At 53.2% G+C, this 27,274-nt stretch overlaps 1 protein-coding gene across 3 annotated transcripts; it reads left to right on the top strand.

The window, feature by feature from the left end:
* The first annotated feature begins 1,354 nt into the window (after positions 1–1,354).
* Bco1 (beta-carotene oxygenase 1) lies at positions 1,355–27,274 on the top strand. 3 transcript variants are annotated; one of them, XM_048355052.1, is made up of 11 exons: positions 1,355–1,435; positions 3,150–3,278; positions 5,196–5,325; positions 7,449–7,596; positions 9,335–9,482; positions 11,690–11,916; positions 12,448–12,705; positions 20,568–20,673; positions 23,291–23,385; positions 24,455–24,529; positions 26,682–27,274. In XM_048355052.1, the coding sequence occupies exons 1-11, from the start codon at positions 1,372–1,374 to the stop codon at positions 27,054–27,056; spliced, it is 1,755 nt and encodes a 584-aa protein (XP_048211009.1). In that variant the 5' UTR covers positions 1,355–1,371; the 3' UTR covers positions 27,057–27,274. The 3 variants fall into 3 exon arrangements, with proteins under 3 accessions (XP_048211009.1, XP_048211010.1, XP_048211011.1); XM_048355053.1 differs by having other exon boundaries at positions 1,355–1,429; positions 3,144–3,278; positions 26,682–27,273; XM_048355054.1 differs by having other exon boundaries at positions 24,418–24,529; positions 26,682–26,971.

Here is a 27,274-nt window from a genome sequence, read left to right as displayed (position 1 = left end):
GGCGTCTCCTCTCAGCCTCTCTCTGTGTCCTTCCTATCGGGGTCATTCTTTCCGGCGAATCCAGGAAGGACGGACCGATGGATGATATCTGAATGTGAGAGATGAAAACTGTCCCAAGCAAAGAAGCAGGAGAGCCCGCGCAGGACAGGTGGCTCTGCTGCAGTCCTTTGCCAGGACCCAATTGCACCCCACGCGCGATGACGGCAAAAACAATTGCTCAGCAGTGATCGACCAGGCCCTGCCCTGACTGACGTAAGCTTCTCACCCCCTGCCCGGAATCTGCCGCTACTTAAACCTCATGCTCATGTCCGTACCCTAAAAATGGACCGAAGGGCTTCCTTGGCCTCCTCCCACACGGTGTTCACGCCCATAAAGCTTCCCCTGCCCCCCCCCCCCCCCCCCCGCCGCTCTTCCCTTGGTGCACGGAGGCAAGTGCCGGGTCTGACACATAAAAACCCAGGAGTCTGGCCCAAAATTCCAGTTTCAACAGGAAGCCAGATGCCTGGACACAGACCGGAAGAGAGAAGGCCGTCACGTGGACAGGGAGGCCGAGAGGAGAGGCAGGCTGCCGTCCTCATCCTCAGGGGCAGCTGCCAGCTCCACAGGGACTTTGCCCCTCCCCTTGAACCCTGCGATCTCGGATTTTAATGTTATCTGCTTGATGTATCGCCCTGGCTAATTAGAGGCACCATTCAGAAGTTAGCTTAATTGGGAAATCGCAAAAGTAATTTAGATATGAAAACCTTGTCTCCAGAAGGGAAAGATTAACTCGTTTTAGGCAATAACTCAGTAACAAGAGATAGAGAATTGCAAAATAAGGCTGTTTGTTTTATTTTCTTTTTAATAACCCTCAAATCTTTTCCTCCTTGACTGCAGTTCTTCCTTCTGGACGTCAGGGCTGTCTGCAGACTCTGCCCATCCTGTGGGGTCGGTGTCCCAGTCCCTGCGGAGGCTCACCCTAGATGGTGTGGTCTCTGGCGGGGGTGGGGACGGCCTCCGCTAGGTGCCCGGTGGTTCCCTCGCAAACCCCTCCAGCTTCCCGGCTAGCTTCTCTTCACCCGTTCAGAAACAAGCCCGAAGTGAGCGTGGAGAGAAGGAGCCGGAGGAAGCGCAGAGGGTTAAAGACTAGCCCGAACCACATGGCTTGCGAACTGACCTTTGACCAAACATTGTGTAAACCCTGCCAGACGTGTGCGGATTCAGACACTCCGAGAGGGAGGACGCAGAGAGGAAAGGGGTGGGATTGGGAAGGAGGGAGATGTAAAGGGTCCAAGGGTAGGGAAGGAAGGCAAGAGGCAAGGCCGTAGGAGCCCGGACAGCTCCCCGGAGCACACAGGATCTCACGTCGATTCTCACTCTGCCGCTGACTCCATGGACGTAATATTTGGCAAGAACAAGAAGGAACAGCTGGAGCCTGTAACGGCCCAAGTGACAGGTGAGTGTTTTGTGCCAGAGGCGGGCTCTTCTGTGTTAAGACAGACATCTGTGTCGCGTGTCCCAAGTTGTTTTGGGGAAAGCCTGGAACACAGTACGCAGCGGCAAGGCAAACCCACGATCCAGAGGGGCTTTGTGTGACGCTCTCGGTGCGTTGTACACGTGATTAACTCAGACTGCAAGAGGAGAGGGCCGTGCTCACGACTCCCAAGAGGAAAAGGTTGGCAGTGCTCGGTTTGCCGAACAGGAATTGGGAGTCTGCAAAGAGCCAGTTTATCCGGACGCATGAGCTCTGCAGACGTAGGCACCCTAAGTCCTTGCTTCCCGCCGTGCACGTGCAGGGGCCGAGGCCACCGGCTCTCGGGGGCCCACAGGTGTGCTTTCAGCACGCGGAGTGGACAGAAGACACCCACCGAGGGGCGAGCATGACCCGCCAGAGGACCCTGTCCCCAAGTCTTTCGGGGCTCCATCTCCAGCTGTCTCCTCTTGTCTAGACTCTGAAGGCCAGCCCTGGTGCTGAGCGCTCCAGGACAGTACTCCTTAGCTGCATGGAGGGGGCTGGTTTGGGGTTTTGCTTTTTAATAAGGATCGTGAGGGTGGCTTTGAATGATGGGTGGGACCTGTCAGCAGGTACATTAAATTAGATACAAAAATTGTAAGTATAAATTATAACGGAGAAGGAAATAAAAAATCTATACTACCAGTTTTGTATTGTTATTATAAAGGTGATGTACAGAGGGGTTACAGCTACGTAAGTCAGGTAATGAGCGCATTTCTCTTGGACAATGTCAGCTCTTCCCTCCCTCTCTCCCAGGTCTTCCCTTCCAACGTTCGTGCACTACTATTATTGGGGGGGGGGGGGTCTATGTCCCTTCATCTTTTATAAGACAGATACGGATATTGTATACTTGAGAAATATGAACAGGTATCAATGTTATATTTGAAAATGTCATTTTTTTTCAGCAAACGAACATGTTTGATATGGATTTTTTTTTTAAATTTATAGAAAGGGAGCCCAATACCAGACTAGATGGTTCATTACTATAATGCTAAATACTTGGGGGGTTGAGGTGGAGAGGATTGCTCTTCGAGGCCCACGAAACGTTTTCTTTCAAACAAGATGACCCGTGCCTGTCACTCCAGCTGCCCAGAAAACACAAATAGGCAGATCACAGTCCTGGCCACCCTGGCATAACCATGAGATCCCTGGCCTTAAATTAAAGCAAAAAACAAAAGGCCTGGGGCGTGTGGCTCCAGTGACAGAGTACCTGCAAGAATGACACAACGCTGAGTTCAAATCCCAGGACCACCAAAGCGGGTGAGGGAGCTTACGCTGCCAGCAAGTCTTCACCAGGCTGCCTTGTGCCTTGTGTTCAGGGACTGTGTGGAAATCCTTAAAATTGTTAGAAAACGGGGGTCCTGGAGTTGGAGAGGCTGAACGGACCCAGCAGCGCCCCCGAAGGGAGCCGTGGGGCCAGGTGCCTGGGCGCTCAATGGCCACACAGACTCTTGTGCCCTCTCCCCCCCCCCCCGCCCCCGGGGCATCCTGACCAGGCAGCAGAGGCAGACGAACACAGACAAGTCCTCTGCGTGTCTCTCACGGCAAGACCCTGTCTCGCCCAAGCCTCCTGACTTCACGGAAGCTTGTTTGTTTGTTTGCTTGCTTGGTGGGTTAGGCCATCGAAACTGGAGCTGAAACACTGTTCTGTTGACAGGCAAGATTCCAACATGGCTGCGGGGGACGCTGCTTCGAAACGGGCCCGGGATGCACGCGGTGGGAGAGAGCAAATACAACCACTGGTTTGACGGCCTGGCCTTACTGCACAGCTTCTCCATCCGGGACGGTGAGGGCACTGGGGGGGCTGCGCTGTGGCCCACGGGCTTCGGGGGCTGAAAGCCACACAGACTGGTTCATTTCGGTGCTGGGGGCCAGACATCCGGAAGGCTCTCACCGGGCTACGGTCATGGAGGAGGTGGCCGCGGAGGGGAACCCGTTTCTTGGTCCTCTCTGCCCTCTGGGGATTGCCTGATGCGCTCCTTGGCTTGTAGCGTCGTCTCTGCCATCCAAACCAGTAGCATTGGTCCCTCTTCTCTCCTCCTTTCTCCTTTTCCTCCCTCCTCCCCTCTCTTTGTCCCTCTGTGCCATCCCCGCATCCCGGACCAATAAGATGGGAGGCCATGCAGAAAGCAAATAAGGTGCGCCACTCACTGGCCAGCCTCCCGAGAGTCCGGGACTATAGGAATGAGCGCCGGCACCCTAGGTGGGCTCTGTGGTACGTGCTTGCTCTGCACAGCCTGGGTCCGTTTGGCAGGTCCTCCCCCAGGAGATGGGGGGGGTGCGTTCCACAGAGAGGGGACCCCGATCCACTTTTCCCTTCCTCGTGGAGCAAGAGGCCCCTGCCCCTAGGCCGACCTCTTCATCTCACGGAGCCCCAGTGAACTCATCTGGAAGTGGGGGGCTGCAGGGGCAGTGTGAAAGAGATGAGGGGCTCCACACTCGAAGGCTGCTGAAATTCTGCCAGGTCCAGGGAAGTCCTGGGGGGCAGAGAGCTTGAGGCCGCAGGCCCGTGCCCCCACGGGAGCAGAGGTCAGCCTGTCCTCCTCTGGTCAGGGCCCCCCCGAGGGCTAGGAGAAGGGGCGCTTAGTGCGAAAGGCTGAATTCTTTTCACTTGAAATGTAAACTCTCCGCCCAGGCCGCCAGTTTCCCATACACAGGAAGCTGCAGAAGCGGGAGCCGCAAGGCTCAGAAACACGTGTCTGGAACCGCTCAAGCCTGCCGCTGCACTGTGGGGTTCAGATGGAAGAAGAAGCCACCCAGCCGCCCTGCCCCCCGCCCCCACCGTGCTCCAGAGCAGCTCATTAGCCACATTCCTTCCGCAGGGACATAGGAAACAGGACACTCCTGCCCAGAATCAACAACTAGGTCAAGTTTGGTATTTTTTTCCGGGCAGAAGAGGCACATGACACACACACACACACACACACACACACACACACACACACACACACACACAGCTCAACTCCTGCTGAGATGACTTTCCCATTATTAGAAAATTAGGAAGTATCATTGCTCAGGGGAGCTGGGATCAATACTCTCTCTGCCTTCTCAGGCACTCATTTCCACTGGTCACGGCTGGGAGCTACAAGCTACTTTTTCTACCTTGGTGCTTTTTGCCTTGCCATTCTTCCTAGTTCGATCTGAAGTGGAAAATTTCCACTGGAGTTACCTGAGAGCTCCCCCTGCCCCTATTTTTCTTTGAGACAGCATCTCGTGATGTAGCCCAGGCTGGCCTCGAGCTCATGAACCTAGAACCTGTGCTCCAAGGCTAATAAGCCCTTCACCTCACTGAGCCTCAGTTTCCTCATTGGGAAGGGGCGGCTTGCAGTGGAAGTTTAAAAGAGATGAGATGTGACAGGTGATGGGGGCGGGGCAGGGGGAAATCCAGCCTTCTGGAGGAGGCTCTGGATGGACACAGCACAGCAGGAGGGGTCCTGGCGAGGCAGATGGGTGGGTGGGCAACGGCCCGGCACTGCGGGGCAAGGTGACTGAATGTTGCTGAGCCTCAGATCTCTCCCGTGGACATGGAGCTCCAGGGAGAAGCTGGGTGTGAGATCAGTCTCCCTACGCTCCCTGTAACATGTACTGGCATTAAAGCAGCTTGTCACGGCCCCCAGTGAAAACCCCACCCACCGTGGGTGACATAGATCGTACAACCCAGCAAAGGTGCCGGCCTGAGACTAACCCACCTTTCCTCTTTCAGGTGAAGTTTATTACAGGAGCAAATACCTAAGAAGCGACACCTACAATGCCAACATCGAGGCCAACAGGATCGTGGTGTCAGAGTTTGGAACAATGGCCTACCCAGACCCCTGCAAAAACATCTTTGCCAAGTAACTGCCCATGCAGATCTGACCCCATTGCGTGCTCTTGGGATATCTGTGATGGTCACAAGCCATCAGGAGTTCCTCTGACAATTCTCTTTAGGGTAGATTTTAAAAACTCTATACGACGGGCCTTTGCCCATAGACATTACATAACCGCAAGAAAGGCAAAGTGCCTGTGACAAGTTCCTAGATACTCTCCTGGTTGGGGAGCAGTTTGAAATTACCTGTCTAAATTACAAATGTACATTCCCTTCTGTGTAGCGATATACTCGCTCACGTCTGAAATGACAAATGCACAAGGTTATCGTGGCTGCATCATCATTTGTCAGAACAAGAAACTAAACACAACCCAAATGTCTAGCCACAGAGAAATGATTAAATAAATAGCGGTAAAACTAAATAAGAAAATGTGGTGCTGAAGTAAAAAAAAAGCAATGAGACAGGGCTGTCCTGGAAGCAAGCAGAAGGCCCTAAGTCCATTCCTAGTACCACAGAAGAAAAGGAAGGAAGGAGGGAGGACAAAAGGGGATGGAAGGAAGAAAGGAAAGAAGGAGAGAGGGAGGGAGGGAGGGGGAGGAAAAGGGAAGGAAGGAAGGAAAAGGAGTGGCAAGGCTTTCTACATGTTGTATGGAATGATTTCTAAGTATGAAGGGGGGAAAAAGCAAGGCGGAAAAAGAGCATATGATACGCTGTAGTCTGTGTTTAAAAAGCAGAAATTTATTTTTGTCAGTACTAAGGCTTGAACTTAGGGTCTGGGCACTGTCCCTTAGCTTTTCCTCTCAAGGCTGGTGCTCTACTATTTGAGCCACAGCTTCACTTTTGACTTTTTGCTGGTTAATTGGTACTAAGGGTCTCTTGGGCTTTCCTGCTAGGGCTGTCAGGACTTTTAGGAGGTGGGGCCGAAGGGAGGAAGTTAGGTCAGTGGGGATGTGGCCAAAGAGTCCCTCTCTTTCTGCCTCTCTGTGTCGCTGTCTCTCATTGACATTGAGGTTTGAAACTCAGGGCCTCCTGCTTGCTGGGTAGCTTCCCTACCACTTACTAGAGCCACACCCCTAGTATCTTTTGCTTGCTGTTTTTTCAGACAAGCCTGGCCTTTCCTGCCTCTGGTGGTCGGATCCACAGCCGGGGTTACAGGCACGTACCACCATGCCCTCGTGTCTTCTTTTTTTGATACTCCAGACATGGAGGAATTATGAAAGCGCTCAGTGGTAGATTGCCTAAAGGTAGAAGATTGCTTCTGCTTTTCCCAGAGCTGACATCATTTCGCCCTGGCACAGGGCAAGCTCTAAACTCACCCTTGCAGCTGGGGTGGAGCAGGGGAGGGGCCAGCGAGGAAAGGCCGGAGGCCGGAGGAGGGGAAGGAATTTAAAGCCGCAACCTGCAGAGCACGCTCTTGCAGTTATACCCTCTGTCAGCAGGGGGGGCACTACTCAACCCCTGGATTCAGTATTTGAGATTTGTCCCAGTTGCTCTCTTTGTGCTTTCTTCCTTCTGGCTTTGAGTTTGGCCTTCTGGTCAGATGAATGGTGAGTTCTTAATTCACCATCTCCTGGACAAACTTGAGATCATCAGTGTGAGTTTATGGGTCTACCAAAGCTGAGATTAGTTGTTTTGGTAGGTTTGGGGAACCATTATGGATTCCTGTATGATTTCTAAAGAACATTTTGAAATTCTCGGAAACAACCTACCAGCAGCCACTGGGTCTGGTGTTGGAGACCTTTGGAGTTTTGAGAGCCCAGAAGGGACCTGTTGTGGTCCATGGTGTTCTAGCGGCACATCACGGCACTCTATATGGTGTTCATGAGGCTGGGAGCAGAGTGTTTGAATAACAGGAAGACTAAAGCCATAGAGGGCAGAACTTTCCATCTGGATTGGACATAACCATTGACCCTGATAACCTGCTTTTCTTCTTTTTTTTTTTTTTTTGCCAGTCCTGGGTCTTGAACTCGGGACCTGAGCAGTGTCCCTGGCTTCTTTTTACTCAAGGCTAGCACTTGAGCCACAGCACCACTTCTGTCTTTTTCTGTATCTGTGGTATTGAGGAATTGAACCCAGGGCTTCATGTATACTAGGCGAGCACTCTACCACTAGGCCATATTCCCATCCTGGTAATCTGCTTTTCTCCCCAGAGCCTTCTCCTACTTGTCCCACACCATCCCTGATTTCACAGACAACTGTCTGATCAACATCATGAAGTGCGGGAAAGACTTCTATGCCACCACAGAGACCAACTACATCAGGAAAATCAACCCACACACTCTGGAGACCCTGGAGAAGGTATTGGCAAACCTATAGCTGGCATCCATTCCTGACCCAAGACAAAGAGCCCCTGGAGGAAGCTGAGTTGCCCACAGGAGCTCACTGGATAGTCCCCTTTTCGGATAGCATGGGTTGCTGTAGATCAGCATTTCTTATTAAATTCTCAGCTCCCTGGGGGCAGGGATTGTATCATTTCCATCTTGTGGCTGTGGCTGTTGGAACAAAACACAGCCATGTGCCACGATGAACTGTGTTTCAGTCAATGATGAAATGCATAAACTCTGGCAGTACCATTAGATTATATCACCTGGTGATGGACACATAAGTCCATTCTATAATGTCAACACAACATGTGTCTTTGTCTCCGTATCCATCATTGGACATGTGTGACTCCTAAGCCAGGTGACATGAAGTAGCAGAAATCTCCTGTAACACACTTACGGATCCCAGAAGTCTAAAATCAGTGTTAGCAAGGGCCAACCTGTCTTTGAAGGTTCTAGGGGAGGAGCCTTCTTTGTTTCTTCCAGCGCCTAGGTTGCCAGCCAGACTTAGTGATTCCCACCTTGTAGATGAACCTCTCCAATCTCTGCCTCCATCATCATTTGACATTCTGTGCCATGTGATCCTTGTGCTCCAGTTCCCACTTTTCATAAACACTCGGATCACTGGATCAGAGCCTACCTCCTGCAATATGACCTCATCCTAACTGGATGACATCTATCACTTGATTAGCAACTCTGTTCCCAAATCAGGCCATATTCACTAGTGCCAGGGGTAATGACTTCACCTGTCTTGTTTGGGAAACAGTTCACCTCCCCATCATCAGGCCCATAGTTCTTGGGCCCGAGGGGGCTCTACCTCTACTGACCTGCAGAGGGAGGCCTTAGGCAGAGAGCTGAGCTCAGAAGTAAACAAAAGAAGCAAGTGAAGGTTCTGGTGAACATCCGCGGACTCGGTTTCCATTTTCTCCTGCTGCTGTTCAAAGCCGCAGTGTCTTCACCGGCCTGTGAGCACCTGCTGAGGAGAGTGCTTTGCTCAGCCTGGAAATCATGCCCAGCTCCAGTACAGCATGGGTCCCCCAGCTGTGTGCTTTCTACAAACAAGGAAGTGCTGGGAGGGACAGGACAAGGCCCGGCCCGACTGATGGCTGAGCCCCCCCCCCCCCCCCCCCCGGGCTGGGAAGGTGCACAGCTGGCCTGCGGTTCCCCCATTGTTCCAAGGCTGTGGCCTGTTCACAGCAGGGGTCATTGTTTGGCTTGTTAGTGGAGCTTGGCTTTGATGAAATGGCTTGGTAACCCCTCCGATTCCCAGAACCATACTAGGAGAGAGGCCTGGGGATCTGGGCCTCTGTGGGATCCAGAGGGGTGAATCTACATGACTTAGCCAGAAGGACACCCCGCAGAAGCAGGAATGGCTTCAAAGCCACAGTCTCTCTGCCCAGGTCATTGTGGTAAGGCACCCATCCTGTCTCCATGCTTGGAATACCACAGGACCAGGATGGGGGATGGGAACAGAAGCCACGAGCAGGTGCATGCGGACTCACAACAAGGCTCCTGAAACCTGGTCACCAGAGGGTCAGGCTCCAGCTCACCCATGCCAGGGTGAGGTCACATCTGGTCACAAGAGTAGACATTCTGGTTCCAGGGAAATCCCGTCTTAGTTCCCCATCAGGAGAGTGTGAAAATACCCATGTCTCAGGGTCTAGATTCAACGAGGAGTGTGCACTGGATTTTCACTCACTTATCGTATTTTGCAGGTTGACTACCGTAAATATGTAGCTATAAATCTGGCAACAGCACACCCCCATTACGATGGGGCTGGAAATGTTCTCAACATGGGCACATCCATTGTGGACAAGGGGAAGACAAAATACGTGATATTTAAGATCCCTGCCTCCGTGCCAGGTAGGTCACTTGGGAAAATCTAGGCAGAGTTAGCCAGGGTGCTCCACAGATGTGATTTTTGTTGGTGATAGTATGAAACTCCCCCCCCCCCCCGCCATCACTTATTCAGTTCACTGTTTGCAATCTCAATTTTCCCTAAAGGAGATTTCTGGGATTCTTTTCCTTTTCTTTAGACTCCAGTTTCTTAATTCATTACCCATCTACTCATCCACCTATTCATCTATCCATCTGCCATCCATCCATCCATCCTCACATTCATCCGTCTACCCATCCACTCACTTATCCATCCACCTATGCATTCATCCACCCATGCATGCCTTCACCCATCCATGCATTCATCCATCTACCCATCCATTCATTTATCCATCCAATCATCCTGCTCATCCAATCATATATCCATTTGTCCATCTATCTTTTCCCTAGGCTCCAGTTCATTACTTCATTAGTTTAGCCATCATCCACCCATGTCCGTCTTGCTTCAACCCTCTGTATGCCAGGGTTATGCTGTCCACTTTCGCTCAGCCCTCGGCCAGGCTCCCAAGGTTGTTCAGGGAGCTCAGGCCTGCTGAGATCCACTCCCGATCCCTACCCTATTCTCTGGGCCTTCTTCTGGCCTTCTCCACTTAGGGCTGGGATCCTGGAGCACAGCCCAGGCCGAGTGTGATTGCATGTTCTCGAGGGGGAAGAGGGTGAGGCTCCTTGGCTCCTGTTTGTCCAGGACCCTCCTAGGAACTACACCCCACACCCGGCAGAGGAGGCCTCTGAGGACAGCTGTGCAGGACTCTGAGGGTGCTTGAACCTGACCTTCTGGTTTGGGAAACTAGTTTTCATCTGTGATACCACTGGTCCCTCCCCATCTCCCCCCCCCCCCACCTGTAGAACCTCCCTGAGCACACTGTCAGGCTCTGTGGAGAGACATGAGTCCCCAAGGTCAGAAGGTACAAGGAGTATTCTTGCTACGTGAAACTCTTGTTCATTAAGTCAACCAAGTATATGGGTCCGTCCCAGAATCCTCCAGTGTCAGATTGGGCATCTGGTGTTCGTCACCTCACATTACTACGAGGTTCAGGAGGTTGGGTGATACGTCTGAGGTTAGGAAGCTCCCAGAAGCCTCCCCCGCTCACCCCCAGCTTCTGCAAGCAGCTGCCCTTTGACCTCCTGCCCCCTGCTGGCAGCTCCCAGGTATCTGTGCTCCATTTCCTGCCTCCCAGACCGAGGCGCTTCTCATCTGTTTGCTCTGGCTCCATTTGCTTTGTGAAGAGAAGATGAGTCCTCTCTCCAGCCAGCCAGCTGTGGACGGTGTGCACAGGCGGCAGAGGAGAGGCGGGGACCTCAGCCGGCAACTGGGAGAAGCCAGCCCCGGGCCTGGGTGGGGAGGATGGCCTTTTGGCCAGGGCTGACTCATTCCTGCAGAGGACGGAGAAAGCCCAAGTCACACACCCTGGGGTGCCTGGTGAGGTACCAAACTACAGTGAGGATGAGAGCATTCTCTTCCCTACCCTCACTCTCCTATTCCCTAGGAACAGAGGAGGAAGCTAAGGGGCTAAGGGGCCACATTTTCTCGGCTTATCCCTGTAACTTTGACCCTGTGGCAGGGCATTACACCTCCGTTTCCCATCCGTGAAACGGGCACCCTGCAGCCTAGCTTGATTGTCACAATATAGGTGAAACAGGTAGGAAATCCCTTCCCGGGTGTTTATAACGGGCAGCACGAAGAAGAGTAAATGCTGAAGGTGGGCTCCTCGCAAAATACCAGCATGTATCAATGGCGCCCTGAGCGCGTGGTAGAAATGCAGGCTCCCAGGCCCCACCCCAGTACATTCCCTGGATGATTCCTTCACACATTCAACCTTTTCTGACCGAGGATCGAATAGCACATATCTGAGACTTCGAGGACCATCAGGTGCCTGCCCCCCAGGCTCAGATGGGCCACTGTAGCGGAAGGCAAAAGTGGCCGTAGACAGCGCGGAGCGGCCAGGTTCCTGAGGGCCCTGTCTTTGGAAAAAGGAGGCAGGGGCTTGATTTAGCGCGCCGGCTGTGGCTGGCGAGGACCCCAGACTCAGGCTCCCTGAGTGAAGAACCAGGCCCACCCAGGGCAGGGCTGAGCAGGAGGTTCTTTTTAGCAAGACAGTTTGCAGGTTGACAGTGCCGGGGTCCCAGGGCCCCTGCGGGTGCCTGCTGGATCCCCAAGGTTTGCTTCTCTCCAGAGGAGGACCAGAGGAGGGGGAAGAGCCCCCTGAAGCACACAGAGGTGTTCTGCTCCATTCCCTCCCGCTCGCTCCTCTCCCCAAGCTACTACCACAGCTTCGGCCTCACCGACAACCACGTGGTGTTTCTGGAGCAGCCTTTCAAGCTGGACATTCTCAAGATGGCCACCGCGTACATGCGGGGAGTGAGCTGGGCCTCCTGCATGACCTTCCACAAGGAGGACAAGGTGAGGCCCGTCTGCACTGTGGGGGGACTGGCATGCGGGGAGCTCACCCGAAAGCAGTCACGTGGCGGTAGGGCGAGAACTAGGTGCCAGTCTCCCCGAAGGTAACTGCCAGCTTTCCAGAACGTTCCAAAGCTGGGCTGGTCCTTGGTAGTGGTTCAGGGTTAAGGCTAGAGGACTGGGCCTTTATTCCCCCACTTGAAGAAGTTGTTGGATGCCAATGTCCTGGGTATAATGAGCCTTGAGCAGCCCTACCCCCCCCCCCCCACAAACTGATATGACTAATTCCCTCCCAGAGGCGCATGGACTGGGGACACTCAGCAAGGCCACCCAGGGGCCTAGGGGGGGGCAGATGCCAAGCCCAGCTAGAGCAGCCCTTGGGGACTCACGGGGCTTCCGTGAGGCCGGCCCTGCGGTGGTGGTGGTGGTGAGACAAGACCCAGGGGGCATGGTATTTGGGGGTCCATCTCTGGACCTGGCACCCAGCAGATTCTTTCCCCAGAGGGAGAGCTGACCGCCAGTGTCTTCTTCCAGACTTATATTCACATCATCGACCGGAGGACCAGAAGGCCTGTGCCCACCAAGTTCTACACGGACGCCATGGTGGTCTTCCACCACGTCAACGCCTACGAGGAAGATGGCTGCCTCCTGTTCGACGTCATCGCCTACCAAGACAGCAGCCTCTACCAGCTCTTCTACTTGGCCAACCTGAACCAGGACTTTGAGGAGAACTCCAGGCTCACCTCGGTGCCCACGCTCCGGAGGTTCGCTTTGCCCCTGCACGTGGACAAGGTAACACCGTCAGCGTTCACGCCGACGCCGGGTGGGCGGTCATGTCACACTTGGTTGATAGACACTGAAATCCAAACGGAACTTTACGTATTTGGGGCAGGACTAGGCATCGAACTCGAGGCCTTGTGCTCTGAACTATTGTGTTTGTGGATTGTTGTTTTGTTTTTTTTTTAATATTATTTTCATTGTCCAAAAGTGGTCTATATTTGTGTAGAAACTTTAGAAAACATAGGTTATTTTTTTTTAATCCAGATGATCATGGTTCGATTTGCATTGTCTCCTAGATAGTTCTTTTAATCTCTCTCCCTTCGTATATATATATATTTTATATACGCTACATATAGGTAATACTATATGCACAAGTACGTCTTAAATTTAATCATGCTGTGCATACCTCTAACCGCTTTGTTGAGAAAGGGTTTGCGTAACGTACAATTCACTTATCTAAGGTGTTTGATTCAATGGTCTTTTTCAGGGGCGCCTGGGGGAGGCTGGTTCCAGGGCTTGAACTCGGGGCTTCTCCCTCATTCATCTTTTTTTTTTTTGCTCTCTACCCCTTAAGCCATGCCTCTGTTCCAGATTTTGCTAGTCCATTGGAGACGGAGTCTCACAGATTCTTTTTCCCCCTCAGGCTGGCTTCACACCTCGATCCTCCCCGTCTCGGCTTCCTGAATAGCTAGGATTCTGGGTGTGAACCGCAGTGCCCTACCTTCGGTAGGGCCACGGGATCGCGCCTTTGTCAGCACAATCCATTTTAGAATGTTTTCTATTGTCCCCAAGGAAAGTACCTACACCTTGGCCATCCCCTCCCAGGAGGAGGTGGGGCCCCCTCCCCCACCCCCACCCCAGCCCCAGGCAGCCCTTCACCCACTGTCTAGAGTTCTCCCACGAGTGGCGTCACTCAGACGTGGTTTCTGCCACGTGAGACCTCACGCCGTGCGTTCGTCTCCTTCGGTGGCTCAGGTGCTTCTGATCTTTTGCATACCGGCTTTCGCACCCGCGGCGTCTGTCCATCCAGATGTCTCTCCTCATGCTGAATATTCTCTGACAACGTCGCTGCGCGGCTCCCCCCCCCCCCCCAGCCCCCAAGGTCTCTGGCAAGGATTCATCTCCTCTACAGACTCAACTCCCTGGCCTCACGCGGTCCCCTCTTCACGCTCACGGTGCCCACGCGTCTCAACGCTGCCCTCCGTGAGGGCGAGGCTGCCACGCTCTGAGCGGGCGAGCTCCGGGCTCCAGAACTCTGTGACCTCATGACTTAATGGATCTTAATTGAATCCAAACTGAATTCAATGACGCGGTGCCAGGCACTTTGCTGTGCCTCATGAGCTAAACAATCTAAGGAAGAGATCCTCATGTTAGCCTCATGCCACGTGAGGAAAAAGAGAAACTGAGGCTGGGAGGGGTAAAGATATTGTCGGCCCAAGTCCTAGAAAGAGCTCCAGAGGTCCACCATGACTGGGGGTGGGGGAGCAGCGCTCTGCAGGCCTGGGGGGCTGACCCTCCCGTCGCCAGGGCTCTGTAACACCAGGGGTTCGGCTGTACCCCACCCAGGAAATGCCGAAACCGGGATTTGCACCCAACCGTGTCTGCCTCCAGAGTCACTGTTGTCTCCTCTCTCCAGTATTTCTCCCACTCTGGTCACATGGAGTTTTCTCTTCTTTATGATACTGGGGATTGAAGTTAGGGCCTCCAGGGGTTTGCTGGGCAAGCACTCTACCGCTTGAGCCGTGCTTCCGGTCCAAACCTGGTCACTCGCATCAATCACCCTGCCTTGAGCTTAGTCGAGGTGGTATCACCTCCACTTAACACCCATACGATCTCTCCTGCTGTTTGTTTGTTTCCCGCAACTTACTCTCACGGCCCAGGTCTGAGAGGCTGGAGGTGCAACTCCGTGGTAGAAAGCACGTTTGGCATGCACAGGCCCTGGGCTGGACTCCCCAGAACCCCACTTGGAAAAAAGAAAGGAAGCGAAGCCACGAAGGCACATACCTGTTAGCCCAACACTTGGTCGGCGGAGGTGGGAAGTAGGCCCCAGCCAGCCTGGGCTCCAAAGCAAAGTCCATGCCTGTGTAGGTTACAAATATACTAAAAAGAAGAAACAAAGCACTTTTTTTCTGTTTTAAGTATCAGTGTTAAAGATGTTGGGTACTCTCTGCTTGACCTAAAGAGAGTAGCAACATTGAGTGCCTAATACTCACTCCTGGCTCCTAGCTACAAAGGAGGGGAGCCTGGTTTGAAGCCAGCCCGGGCAGGAAAGTCCATGAGACTTTTTAATCTCCAATGAGTCACTAAAAAGTGAGTGGAGCTGTGGCTCAAGTGCTACAGTGCCAGCCTTGAGCAAAAACAGCTACGGGAGAGGAGCCAGGCCCAAAAGAGCCAACACTGAGACAAAAGAGGGGGGAGGGAAGGAAGGAAGGAAGGAAGGAAAGAAGGGAGGAAGGAAGGAGGGGAGAGAGGAAGGAAGGGAGGGAGGGAGGGAGGGAAGGATGGAGGGAGGAAGAAAGGAAGGAAGGAAGGAAGGAAGGAAAGAAGAAAAGGAGAGAGGTAGGGAGGGAGGGGCTAGCTCCTTTCCCTGGGGTTGTGACCAGGGTTATTTAATCCCTGAGCTGGACTCTGTACCCCTTGCCCGGGGAAACACTGGGGTGATTGATTTGGGAAAAGCAGGGTGGCAGGTAGCACATGGTATGAATCACAAGGCCAACCTCAGCCCAGGGCTGGTGCAGGGAGCGGCGTGCTCCTTCCCGCTGCCCACACACCAGGGATTTTATCACCTCTCATGACGCTCAGGAAATGGTTTGCTCCCTCAGAACCAAGCTTAGAAGGCTCGCCCGTATGATTTTAAAAGTCACCAGGGAGCCACCTGCTGCTTTGAAATTAGCAAAGAGTGAACCCTACCTTGGGTAGCTCTGGCCACGCTGTTTAATTGCTATTTATTGTCCCTGAAAGATGTCTCTTTTACTTTCAAGTCCTTCAGCTGCTTGCGTGTGGAAATGGGGAAGTCAGGCAGGTGTCCACGGCGGCCTAGAGGCAGATCGGAGGGCCCCAGGCCCCCCTACGCAGGTCTAGCCGGGAGGCCATGTTGTAGCCCATCTTCTTCCTGGCTACAGGCAGGAATCCCCGGCAGGCTTCCCGGGCCCAGCCCCAGCCCAGGCCCAAGTCAGGAGAATGGGAGGGTGGGAGCAGCCGGGCCTGCTGTGGGCCCGGAGCCCCTGGGGGATGAGAAGCTCGGGATGAGCTGGGGGATGAGAAGCCTAGCGAGTTCTTCACCCTCTCCTCTCTCCACGGCTTCCTGCCTGGCCTTCTCCGCCGTGGCCATCGACTCTTATCTCCAGCGCAACACACTTGCTCGGTCCCCTCTTTCTGCTCATGTCTCAGCTCCAGACAGTGGGGGGGGGGGGGGGGGCTCTGTCTTTAGCATCAGGGAACCTGAAGAAGTAGTGGTTAGACAATTAAGTACTGGGAAGGAAGGAAGGAAGGAAGGAAGGAAGGAAGGAAGGAAGGAAGGAAGGAAGGAAGGAAGGTCTCCAGGAAGGCACAGGGCTCCCTGTAGCATTTGGACCATGTCCCAGGCAAGCAGAGATTTCCAGAGAAGAGACGATGAGGTTTACACCCAGAAGTCAGGTCCTCTGCATTTGGGCCCACGGGGCGGGGGGTGGGGGGGGTCAGGTGGGGTGACGGGGTCCTTGGCACCTTGGCAGTTTCTGCAGGGCGGCATGGGCGTCTACGGCAGGGCTCAGCTGGGAGGAGGAGGAGGAGGAGTGGGGAGGACCGTGGGCATGTACAGACAGCAGGGCCACCGCCCTGCCCTCCTCGCCACAGGCGCCCTGACGAACGATCGCCGTCCACGTGGAGGAGGCTACCACGGAGAGAGGCACGCTGGGACCCCAGTCGGTGCCTTCACCCCCAGGAAGGGTGTCTCCCCACTGGCTCCCGTGTGCCCACGAGCTGGGTGGGCTGGCCGGGGAGCTACCGTGCAGCCAGAGATGGAGGCTGGGATAAGAAATGCGGGAGGCAGACGGGAGAGGCTGGGCCTTTAGACCCCAAGGGGTCCTAGACTTCTCAACTCCTCCTCCTCCTCCTCCCAGACCAGCCTGTGCAGTAGAACCCCTGTGTGGCTGGAATGTTCTGTTCCTTGATAGTAGCTACCGGGGTTCTGGGTGCTTGAGATGGGGTTGGGGTAGCCGAGGCACCCAATTCTTCCTTGTTCTTCATGTTATTTTAGGTAGTAGAAATGGTCACACACGGCTCGTGGTTGCTATAGTGGATGGTTATGTGATTTGGTGACATGACAGAGTCTGGGTTAAAGAGAGATGTGTCATGATTTGCTGCCATGTTTGTGCTATAGCTTAGGTCCTGAAAATTTTAGGAATTGACAAGTGCTTTGCTAAGTCACATTTCAATTCCCTGAGTTCTTTTAATCCTTTTTCTTTTCCCTTCCTTCCTTCCTTTCCTTCCTTCCTTCCTTCCTTCCTTCCTTCCTTCCTCCCTTCTTCCATCCTTCCCTCTCTCCTTTTCCTCTCTCTCACATTTGTTTCTGTTTTTGTTTTAACAATGCTAAGGTTTGAACTCAGGACTTAGTGCTTCGAGCCATGTCCTCAGCCCTTTCTTTCTTTGTTTTCCAGATACAGTATCGTATTTCATTTTTTAGACGTGGTATTTTGCCCACAGCCCAGCTCAGACCTCAGTCCCGCTACCTACTCCTCACACCACATGACTAGGGTGACAGGAGAGCCCCAGCACGCCCAGCTCATGTTCTGAGTGAGGGTCTTGATGACTCTGCGCAGACTGGCCTCTAACCACAAGCCTCCCAGTCTTTGCCTCCCAAGGAGCTGGAATTATAATCTTGAGCCACCTGTGCCTGGTATTCTCTGTGCTGTTTTCTGCCTCCACATCTGAAGAGGAGAGAGAAGGTAGCTCGCCTCCCATTAAGGAATTACTCGTGGATTTCTGTCAGGATCTGAAGGCATGCCTGACAGTCGCTCGCCACAGGGTGCCAGGCCCTCAGCCTGCCTGACTTTACGAGCATGATTTCACCTGACAGTAACCCAGATGCTCAGACCAGGCAGAGGTGAGCCCACTCCACAGCCGGGGAAGCAGACTCGGTTCACCCAGAAAGCCGTGCCGCCCGGTTTCGCACACATCTCAGAACTGACTGCTTCCCCTCAGAGCGCTGGATGAACTCTGGCCCGGAAGTGATGCCTCCCTCGAGCCGGGTGCATCGGCTGCCGGAAGCGGCTGAACATGCTCATGACCGCTGTGTGTGGAAAAATTCAGTGTAGCCCTCAACCAGTCCGACCAGTTCCAGGCTGGCATTGGAAGGAGGCTCTGGAGAGCAACTCCCTGAGAAGGAAGGCTGGGACATGCCCAGGGGCCTGTGGCGGTCACGTGCGCTGGGGCCCTGGGAAGGGCCTGCCCCGAGCCGGCCCGGTGCGGGCGCGGCCCTCGAGTTTCTGTTTATGAGGCGCTGCGCTAGGCCAGGGGCACCTACTTCACCGAGTCTGACAGAGCATGCGCGACGTCCCTTCGATGGCGACTGGGCTCTGCACTGGCCCTCCCCACCCCCCCCCACCCCCCACCCCCCACCCCCCACCCCGGGGCAGTGTACCACACACTGAGCACTGTCCGGCATCCCCCTTCATGACCTATAATCCCTGCCATTCCAGAGGTGGAGATAGGAGGGCCGTTGGCGGTTCAAGGCCGGACGAGGCAAAACGTTCAAAAGAACCCCCTAAGAACCAGATTGCGGAGTGGTGTGTGCCAGTTATGCCACAGAAGGCTAACGGTTCAAAGCCGGCCCAGGGCAGAAGTACCAAGGCCCTATCAGAAAAATAACTGAAAACCAAAGGACTAGCTAGGGTCATGGCTCAAGTGGTAAAAGGCTTGCCTAGGAAGTAGAAGGCCCTGAGTTCAAACCCTAGTAACAAAACAAGGAAGGAAGAAAGGAGGGAGGGAGGGAGGGAGGGAGGGAGGGAGGGAGGGAGGGAGGGAGGGAGGGAGGGAGGGAGGGAGGGAGGGAGGGAGGGAGGGAGGGAGGTGGGTGAAAGACACAGCTTCATAAAGGAGCTGAGTAGGGGTTGCCCAGTTGGTAGAGCTCTAGCCAATGAGCGCAAGTGGCAGCAGATACCAAGCCAGAATCCCAGTCTTGGACCTTAAAGAAAAAAAAAAGATGATTAACGCTTGGCACAAAGGTAGCTTCAGGTAGGGATGTTTGAACTGAGACCTACGGCGTGGGAGCAAGCCAACCTTCGGGCCTTTGTCTTTGATTCACCCTCTGTCCAAAATGTTCTTGCTTCTGGGCATAAGAATTGCAATACAAAGGCCCGAGCCCAGCCTTCATTTCTATGGGCCTCTTCTATAAATTGGGATATCGCACCAGATAAATCTCTAAGGACCTCTGCAGTCCAATCACCAGGGTAGGGTAAACTTTCCATCCTCAACCCCAGCCCCGCCCTCCAATAACCCTGCTCAGGCTCTAAGTTCAAGCCCCATGACTGGAAAAAAAAAAATCCTGTTGTCATTAAAAGAGGTTGCTTTTAACTATAAAAGCCATTTGAGAAAATTTGGTACATAGAGAAGAGGAAGTAATAATAATAATATAGTGGTACTCCCCCCCACACACCTTAGCCACTTTTTTGCTTTCTACAATTTCAGCTACCTACCATCCATGATGGTCCAAAAGTATTTGATGATAAACCCCAAAACGATTGCTCTGTTTTAAATGTCCTACTCTTCTGAGTAACGTGAAATCGGGCCTGTGCCTGGCGTTTCCGTTCTGTGTACACTGCCCACCTGTTAGTCATTTCGTAGCTGTCTCATGAGTGGATCTGTGCTGTCCCTCTCCGTGCTCATACACAGGATGCAGAGCTGTCTGCAGTTTGGAGCGTTCACTGGTGGGGCCTAGAGTGTATCCCCCGACCAGAAGAGAGGTACTGTGCGGTGCTGAACAAAGAGGTCACCCCCCAACACACGCAGCTCACACTCGGGCCGCACTGCTAGACGGGCACTCCTGGAACACACTGCTCAGGGTGTTTGCATTTCATGTTCACAGTCACTCGAAGAGGCACCTACCATTGCTATCCTCTTTATACACGGAAAGAAGCAGGTTTACCACAGGCTATCTTGTTCTGTTCTAAGACCCATGATCAGTATTGGGGGGCGGAGGGGGGGGAGACAGGAAATCGTATATGTTCAACACACTTTATCTCACATTCATTTCAGCCGTGATACACACACACACACACACACACACACACACACTCATGGAGAAAAGCCTGAAAACAGAGAGAAGGACAGAAAAGCGAGCAAGGGTCCTTATTCACCGCCTGCTGTATCATTGACAGTTGGTGTATTCTTCCGAGACTCCTTTAGATGTAATTTTTGTGCATGCGGTTGAGCTCAGCTGGGTATTGAATTTGTTTCGATGCTTTTACTCAGTTTTATATCACGGCCATCTCTCATGTTACTGTCCACTCTTTATAAGCACCTTTTAAATGGCTGCTGCTGGCTTCTCTAGGTGAGTCACCCCAGGTTTTAAAAGGGAGAACTTGCTCTCCAGAGCACATTTTCCCTGGGAGGTGCGGGGCAGCTTGGGGGAAGAGGTCCAGGTCTGGGTGCCCCGGGCTCCACCACCCACCAGAAGGTGACCTTGCAGGAGTCACCTTACATTGCCGATCCTTGCAGCTTGAGCTGGGAATAAGAACAGCACCGATAAAAGAGCTGCTTCCTGTGGCTAATGGAAAGCCGCGCACGGTGAAGTATGCTAAGGCATCTTAAGTGCGGCCAAGGCTCACTCCGAATAACACTTTCCTTTCTTCTCTTTCTTTCTTACTTTTTTTTTTTTGACAACTGATTCTTTGCAGAATGCTGAAGTGGGTTCAAATTTAATCAGAGCAGCGTCTACAAGAGCGACGGCCACGAAGGAGAAAGATGATTGTGTCTACTGCCAGCCTGAATTGCTTTATGAAGGTACAGTGTGCCCTCCCTCCCGTCATGGATTTAAAGGAGACCCTCCCCCACCCCCGCCTCTTTCAATCCCCTCCCCCCATGCATGGACAAAGGTCAAGTCCCAGAGCCCTTGGAACCCTAAGGAAAAGCATTTGGGGACCTTTGTCTTTCCGGTAGCTCCCAATAGCTCTCTGCCCCTTGGCCCACATGACACCCACAGCTGTCATCTGCTGAGGCCTCGATTTCCTGCGCAGAGTGACAGCTTCCTATTCTACCTCTACCCAGCCCAGGGGGCCTGAGGGAAGCTGGCCCCTCCCCCAGCAGAGGCCACGCCCACGGGAGACTCTGCCCCAGCCTGGGCACTGCTGCCTTGGGGGGCGGATAGTTTCCTGTCCTGAGCATTGGAGGGTGCTCAAGACGCAGCGGAGCCCAAGATGTCCCCCGGCTTCGCTGCTGTCCCACGGGGGCTGTGTTTCCGAGCTCAACATAGCAGCCTCACGTGACATAGTCTGTCATAACATCAAAGTTGTCCAAAGGGAGATAATAAGAACGAATAGGGGCTGGGAATATGGCCTGGTGGCAAGAGCGCTTGCCTCATATACATGAAGCCCTAGGTTCGATTCCCCAGCACCACATAGATAGAAAACGGCCAGAAGTGGCGCTGTGGCTCAAGTGGCAGAGTGCTAGCCTTGAGCAAAAAGAAGCCAGGGACAGTGCTCAGGCCCTCAGTTCAAGCCCAGGAATGGCAAAAAGAAAAATGAATAATAGAGTTGTAAATATGATCAAATATATGCATGTATGAAAGTGTCACAGTGATCATATCCCCATTGCAGAAGTAATATACCCCAATAAAATAAATCTGGACCAGATGGGTTTTAGAAGTACAGAGTGAGCCAGGCATGGTAGTACATGCCTATAATGCCAGCACTTAGGAAGCTGAGCAGGAAGTTTGGGTTCTAGGCCAGCCTGGTATACATAGTGAAACCCTGACTTAACAACCACGAAAGACATGCAGCGCAGACAGAATGCACTTGCCTAAGGCTACCCCACTGGGGAGTCACCCGTGGATTGCTTTTTGAGACAGGGACTTGCTACTTGCTCGGGCTGCCCTTGGGCTCGCAGGCCTGAGTGGCTCTCCAGCGTCGTACGATGCCATGGGATGCTAGCTTTGGCTCAGCTTTTGCAATGCCGGAGCTTGAACTCGGGGCCTTGTGTGTGCTAGGTGCACACTCCTCTGTCACACACACCCCAGAGTGTGGATTAAGCCAAGAATCCACCACGTTGGCTGCCCTGTGCCGGACTCCGGTGTCTGTCCCGAAGGACACACAGTTTTGGGGAGTCTCCCACTACACTCTTGCGTTTGCCTGTGAAGCAGCTACCTCTATTAATGGCATCTCAGCCTCTAACCAATTCTGATGTTGGGGTGGGGGTGCTTCAAGCCTGTGTGAGTCTTTAGAAGTAAAGGTGTAGGTAGATCTCAGTCCCTGGCTACAGGGATCAGTGGGACTAATGGACTTCTCTTTTTCCTCATTGTGTGTGTGTGTGTCTGTCTGTCTGTCTGTCTGTCTGCCTGTCTGTGTCTGTGTTAGAGCAGATGCTCTTCCACTGGGCCTCGGCCTAGCCTGCATCTTCTCTCAGTGTGAGCCGTCTGCCTTCCTCCTCGTGTTCACCTGGAACAGCTCCTTTGAAGCATCCCGAAGTCTCCTAGACCTCCTTCCTGTCCCGGTCTTCTATTTCCTGCCCGCCCCCCAGCTGGAACTGAATAACCACTATCCCTTGGGCTCTCCCTCCAGCCCCTCTTTTCTTGGACATTGTCTTTTTGCCAGGAATTGGTTCTGGCTACTGGAATTTGTCAGAAGACACGTCATTTGACATCAGGGCTCCGACTCAGAAACTCCCCTAGATACCACAGGCATGTGCAGATGTGAATACATTTGCACGGGAAAGTGCATTCATGTTTTAATGATGCAAGTAACAAGCATAATGAAAGCATCATGAGAAACCTAGGTTTTATAATAGAAGTTGTAAATGATACGGCAGTTGTCAGTCCAGCAGGGCTTCTGAACGTCTTTCTTCATTTATAACGATATGGAGATAATTATAACATGAGCTTTGAATATGTCACCTTAGGTACTGGCACTTGCCTAGGTTTTTAAAAATCCTTTGTAAGCATTATTTTAACATAATACTCCCTTATAGCAAAATTCCTGCGCTGCATTCTTACTCCCCATTGATATTCCTTCCTGTGGTTTCTCATCTCATACCGGTGTGCATGCTTGCATGCATGCTCCTTTTTAGAAAGAGATTTAAAAAAAAATAAATTGCAGTAGCCTCTGATTTTAATCTTGCAATTCTCTTTGATTTCTATCTGGGATAATTACAGATGTTTATATACTTAAAAGCTCAGGACTATGGCACCTTGCTTCTGAACCTCCTAATAGAGCCGAGGTCATTATCCGAGGTCCCCACCTGTCTTTGACCCCCTCCGATGCAGAGGGTCTGACCCCCTCAGACCCTCTGCCTCTGAATCAGGGTCAAGGACCTCCCGCTTCCGTGGGACGGAGGCCCGGCCAGGTGCGAAGGCGGGTGCTTTCCTCATCTTGGCGCTGGGGCTTCATCCTGTCTTGTTTCTCTGCAGGCCTGGAGCTCCCTCAGATCAATTATGCTCACAATGGAAAGCCGTACCGGTATATCTATGCTGCTGGGGTCCAGTGGAGTCCAATCCCAACCAAGGTATGGGCCCCTGGGGCCCGCGGTCCCCGTGCTGGCAGCCGCCTTGCTCTGCAGTGATCGTGTCTGCCTGCAGAACTGAATTCTCACGTCTCGGTCCTGGCGGCCTGGATCAGAAAGGGGTGGGCAGGAGGGAGGTCAGCTTGAGCGTACGGCACATTTGACATGGTGGTGAGCCGTCTCGGGGAGGGAGCCGGAGCTCAGGGAGAGGTCCTGGCTGCAGTTCCCGCCTGTGTCCCTTCATTTCTGATGAATTTATTGGGCGCCAACCGTGTGCCACACTGAATTGGCACCGAGGGTATACCAGTTGGCAAGGGGAATCACAGTCGTCCCTTCCCGGGACTAGAACCTTCTGGAGCCGCGGGCCTTAGAGGATGGATTTTCTTTTTCAAGCTACTCCCGGTAACACTTGCTACATCTCCGTGCGGTGGGAGGCGCGCTACAGTCCTCGCTCTTCCCTAACAGCTTCGTTCTCGAATAAATTCTCATGTGAAAAGTGCAAACCGTGCAGAAACGTACAGGGCAACACAGAAGGCTCCCACCCACGCAGGCACACACCCCAAGCCGCTCCCCACTAATCCTACACCCTAAGGGAGAAGGCTCAGGAGAGCTCTGGAGAAGCCTGAGGACCTGCACTTTTGGGGGCACAGTAGTAGTGCGGAGGGACCAAACCGGGGTTTGGTATATTCTGGATGAGTGCTCTACCCTTGAGCCAGGTCCCCCAGCCAAGCTTTTGCTCTCTAAATACAGGAGTTATTGAACAGGAAACATTACCGTGTGGCGTCAAATGGCAGCTGAATTCAGGCTTTACCTGAGACTCCCTGGGTAGCCTTAGCTCTGTAGAGGTTTTGTGTTGGAAATTGAAGTGTGTACTTATCTATGTGCCGTTGAGCTGATCGGAGGCAGATATCATGCGGGGGGGGGGGGGCGTGATGTCAAAAGCCTGCGTTCGGGGGCTTCTTGTGTCCCCTGTGGCCTTCCTGCCTTCCTTTACCCAGACGAGTGATCGCATGCTTCTCCTCTCTGAACGTACAGATACTAAAATATGACCTTCTCACAAAGTCCTCCTTAAAGTGGGGCGAGGAGAGCTGCTGGCCGGCGGAACCCCTGTTTGTGCCCGCGCCAGGTGCCAAGGACGAGGATGACGGTAAGACTCTGCGCGGGCGTGCCCGCTTGCTGTGCCCTGCTCCCGACCACCGCCCCACCCCCACCACGCCCGGACACCGCTGCTGTTGGTGGGCAGCCGGGGGACACCTGCTATGGAGTCTGGGTGCGTCAGAGTCAAGGCTGCTGATTAGGAAATTCCGAGACTCCAAGACCACCTTCATGTTCTACAGCTGGGAGGACTCACAGAACCCTTGGGAAGCCATTATGGTGAAGGCCATGAACTCTTCCAGTAGAAAGATACAGATTCAAACCAGCAGGAGGGAGAAACCCTCAGGACAGGGTCCAGGAGAGACCAGGCCTGGAGATCCGGCCATCTTTTCCCAATGGCGTCGTAGGTAGTGCTAACAAGTGATTGCCAGCGAAGATGCCCACCAGAGCCTCCGGATCCAAGGCTTTTACTGATGCTTGGTCGTGAGGCTGACCTTTAGTCTCCAGTCTCCCCCCAAAGCTTGAGCAGAGACCATGTGTATGACCCAGGGCACAGCTATCTGGCATGGCCCGAGGCCTCTTGAATAGGACATCTAGGAGCTTTAGACGTGACTCCCCAGCACAGAGGTTAGGCCTGTCCTTCATCAAGGCAAAATTCTTTACTGCACAAAGACCCTTTTTTTTCCCCCTTTTATTGCCACTTCTCCCCGCTGAGTGCCACTAAACTCTCCCCCTAAGTGGAGACTCCATTTTTAAATCTATTGCAATGGCTGTATTCAAACTTTCAACCAACTCTCTTAGGAGTAAGTAAACCTCTCATGGAGGGCCCCTAGAATGCTGCGTGTGTCTACGTCATCCTTTCCCTCCTTCCTTTGGCCTCAGCAGTGCCCTGCCCACAGCCCAGGGGGCACAAAGGCAGCGAACAAGAACCCTGGGTGGAGACACAGCCCTGCCGAGCCAGCAGTGGGGCTGTCCACCCCTGCAGGGGAGGGCGGGTGGCCCCGCGGAGCCTGCCAGCTTCTCCCCTCGGCTGGGAAGGAGTGGCTTTCCACCTGGCCTGTCTTGCTGGTGACCCTGGGTGTCACTGCCATCTCCCTGGCAGGTGTTGGCATAAATTCCTGCAGAGGCCAGGCAGGGACTTCCAGTACATTCTCTCCATGAAGGGGGAAGAGTGGTCCTCGCCTCGCCAAGGGGAGGGAGGCAGGCAGCGAGAGACCCTGCCAAGGTGCAGAGGTGGGATTTGAACACAGGCCAGTCTGACTTCACCTCTGCTCAAGCGCACTGCAGCTTAGGAACATAGGGAAGGAATCTCAATCCGTTGGTTAGATTCCTCCCTGCTGAACATGTGCACAGGATTTCAGGATTTCATTAACCCTCTGTCTGTCTCTTGAGAATGAGCACTGAGTACTGAGAGCGTTTCCGTTTCACAGAGGGAAAGCTGGGGCTCCCGGTGTTGACAGAGGTGTAAGAGGTAGATTGGCCTCACGTGCTACACAGTGGGCTGGGAGTGTGACACAACTGGCAGAGCCACTGTCTACAAGCTCGAGACCCTGAGTTCAAACCCCAGCACTACCAAAAGATACTAATAATAACAATCACATGCCACATAGCCCAAGAAGCCTTCAGTTAAAGAACAAAGCTGCTTCTCCATCACCAAGAATCCATACACAGCAGGAAGCTGGCCATTCTTCAATGCATGTGACACCCAATGAAGAGCTTACAACGTATGAGTCCACCCTGCAGGTCCTCCTCACTGCACAGATACGGCGACTGAGGCTCAGAGAGGCACCGGGATGGCTGCAGCCAGGGCTTGAACCAGATCTTCTGATCCATAGTTCCTCACACAGCTACCATGTTCTCCCACCTCCTGTGGGAATTAGCACATGAGTTCAGAGGGCACAGGGAGCCATGGCTGTAATTTTATGAAGACTTTGCTGAGGGTCCTGGGCTCTGTTCCCACAGAGATAGAGATAGAGAGGGGGGAGAGAGAGAGAGGGAGAGAGAGAGAGAGAGAATTAACGAAAGAAAGAGGAAGGGAAGGGAAGGAAGGAAGGAAGAAGGAAGGCAGAGAGGGAGGGAGGGACGGAGGGAAGGAGGGAAGAGAGGAAAGAGGGAGGGAAGGGAGGGAGGCAGGATAGAAGAAGGAAGGGAGGGAGGAAGGGAAGAAAGGAAAAGACTAAAGTATCTCATTTTGTTTCCCAAAGGAGTTATCTTATCAGCCATTGTTTCCACCGATCCCCAAAAGCCTCCTTTTCTTCTTATCCTGGATGCCAAAAGTTTTACGGAATTGGCTCGCGCCTCTGTTGCTGTGGAGATGCACCTGGACCTCCATGGCTTGTTCGTCCCAGATACAGACTGGGACGCGAGGAATCAGTCCCCTTCCGAGGCACAGCAGGACACGGCTGCAGACCGCCAAGCGGCCCCCCGGGCCTGAGGAGCCCGCTGGGCTCGGGCCCCGCGAGAAGAGCATCATGGGTAGAGATGCCCTTCACTTCGCAGTTATTCTTCCAGCAGGTGCTGTGATGAGCCCATGGCGAGAGGGCTTGCTAGCGGCTTCCTTGGTTTCATTTGGGTTGTAGAACCCTTGAAAAACAGCTAGATCTTTCTGGAAAGATTTAAAGGCTACATCTTTCTTGGTTAGATCTAGCAGTCCTATGAAAGTCCCTTCCCTTTATTTTAAAGACTTGCCTATTGCTAGGCACTGGTGACTCATGTCTGTCATCCTAGCTACTCAGAAGGCTGAGATCACGGTTCAAAGGCAGCCTGGAAAGAAAAGCCTGCGAGGCTCTTATCAAAA

Source organism: Perognathus longimembris, chromosome 10 (assembly GCF_023159225.1).
Source record: "Perognathus longimembris pacificus isolate PPM17 chromosome 10, ASM2315922v1, whole genome shotgun sequence".
NCBI classification, from domain to species: domain Eukaryota; kingdom Metazoa; phylum Chordata; class Mammalia; order Rodentia; family Heteromyidae; genus Perognathus; species Perognathus longimembris.
Note: the sequence above shows the minus strand (reverse complement) of the source record. Positions and strands in the feature narration are given on the sequence as shown.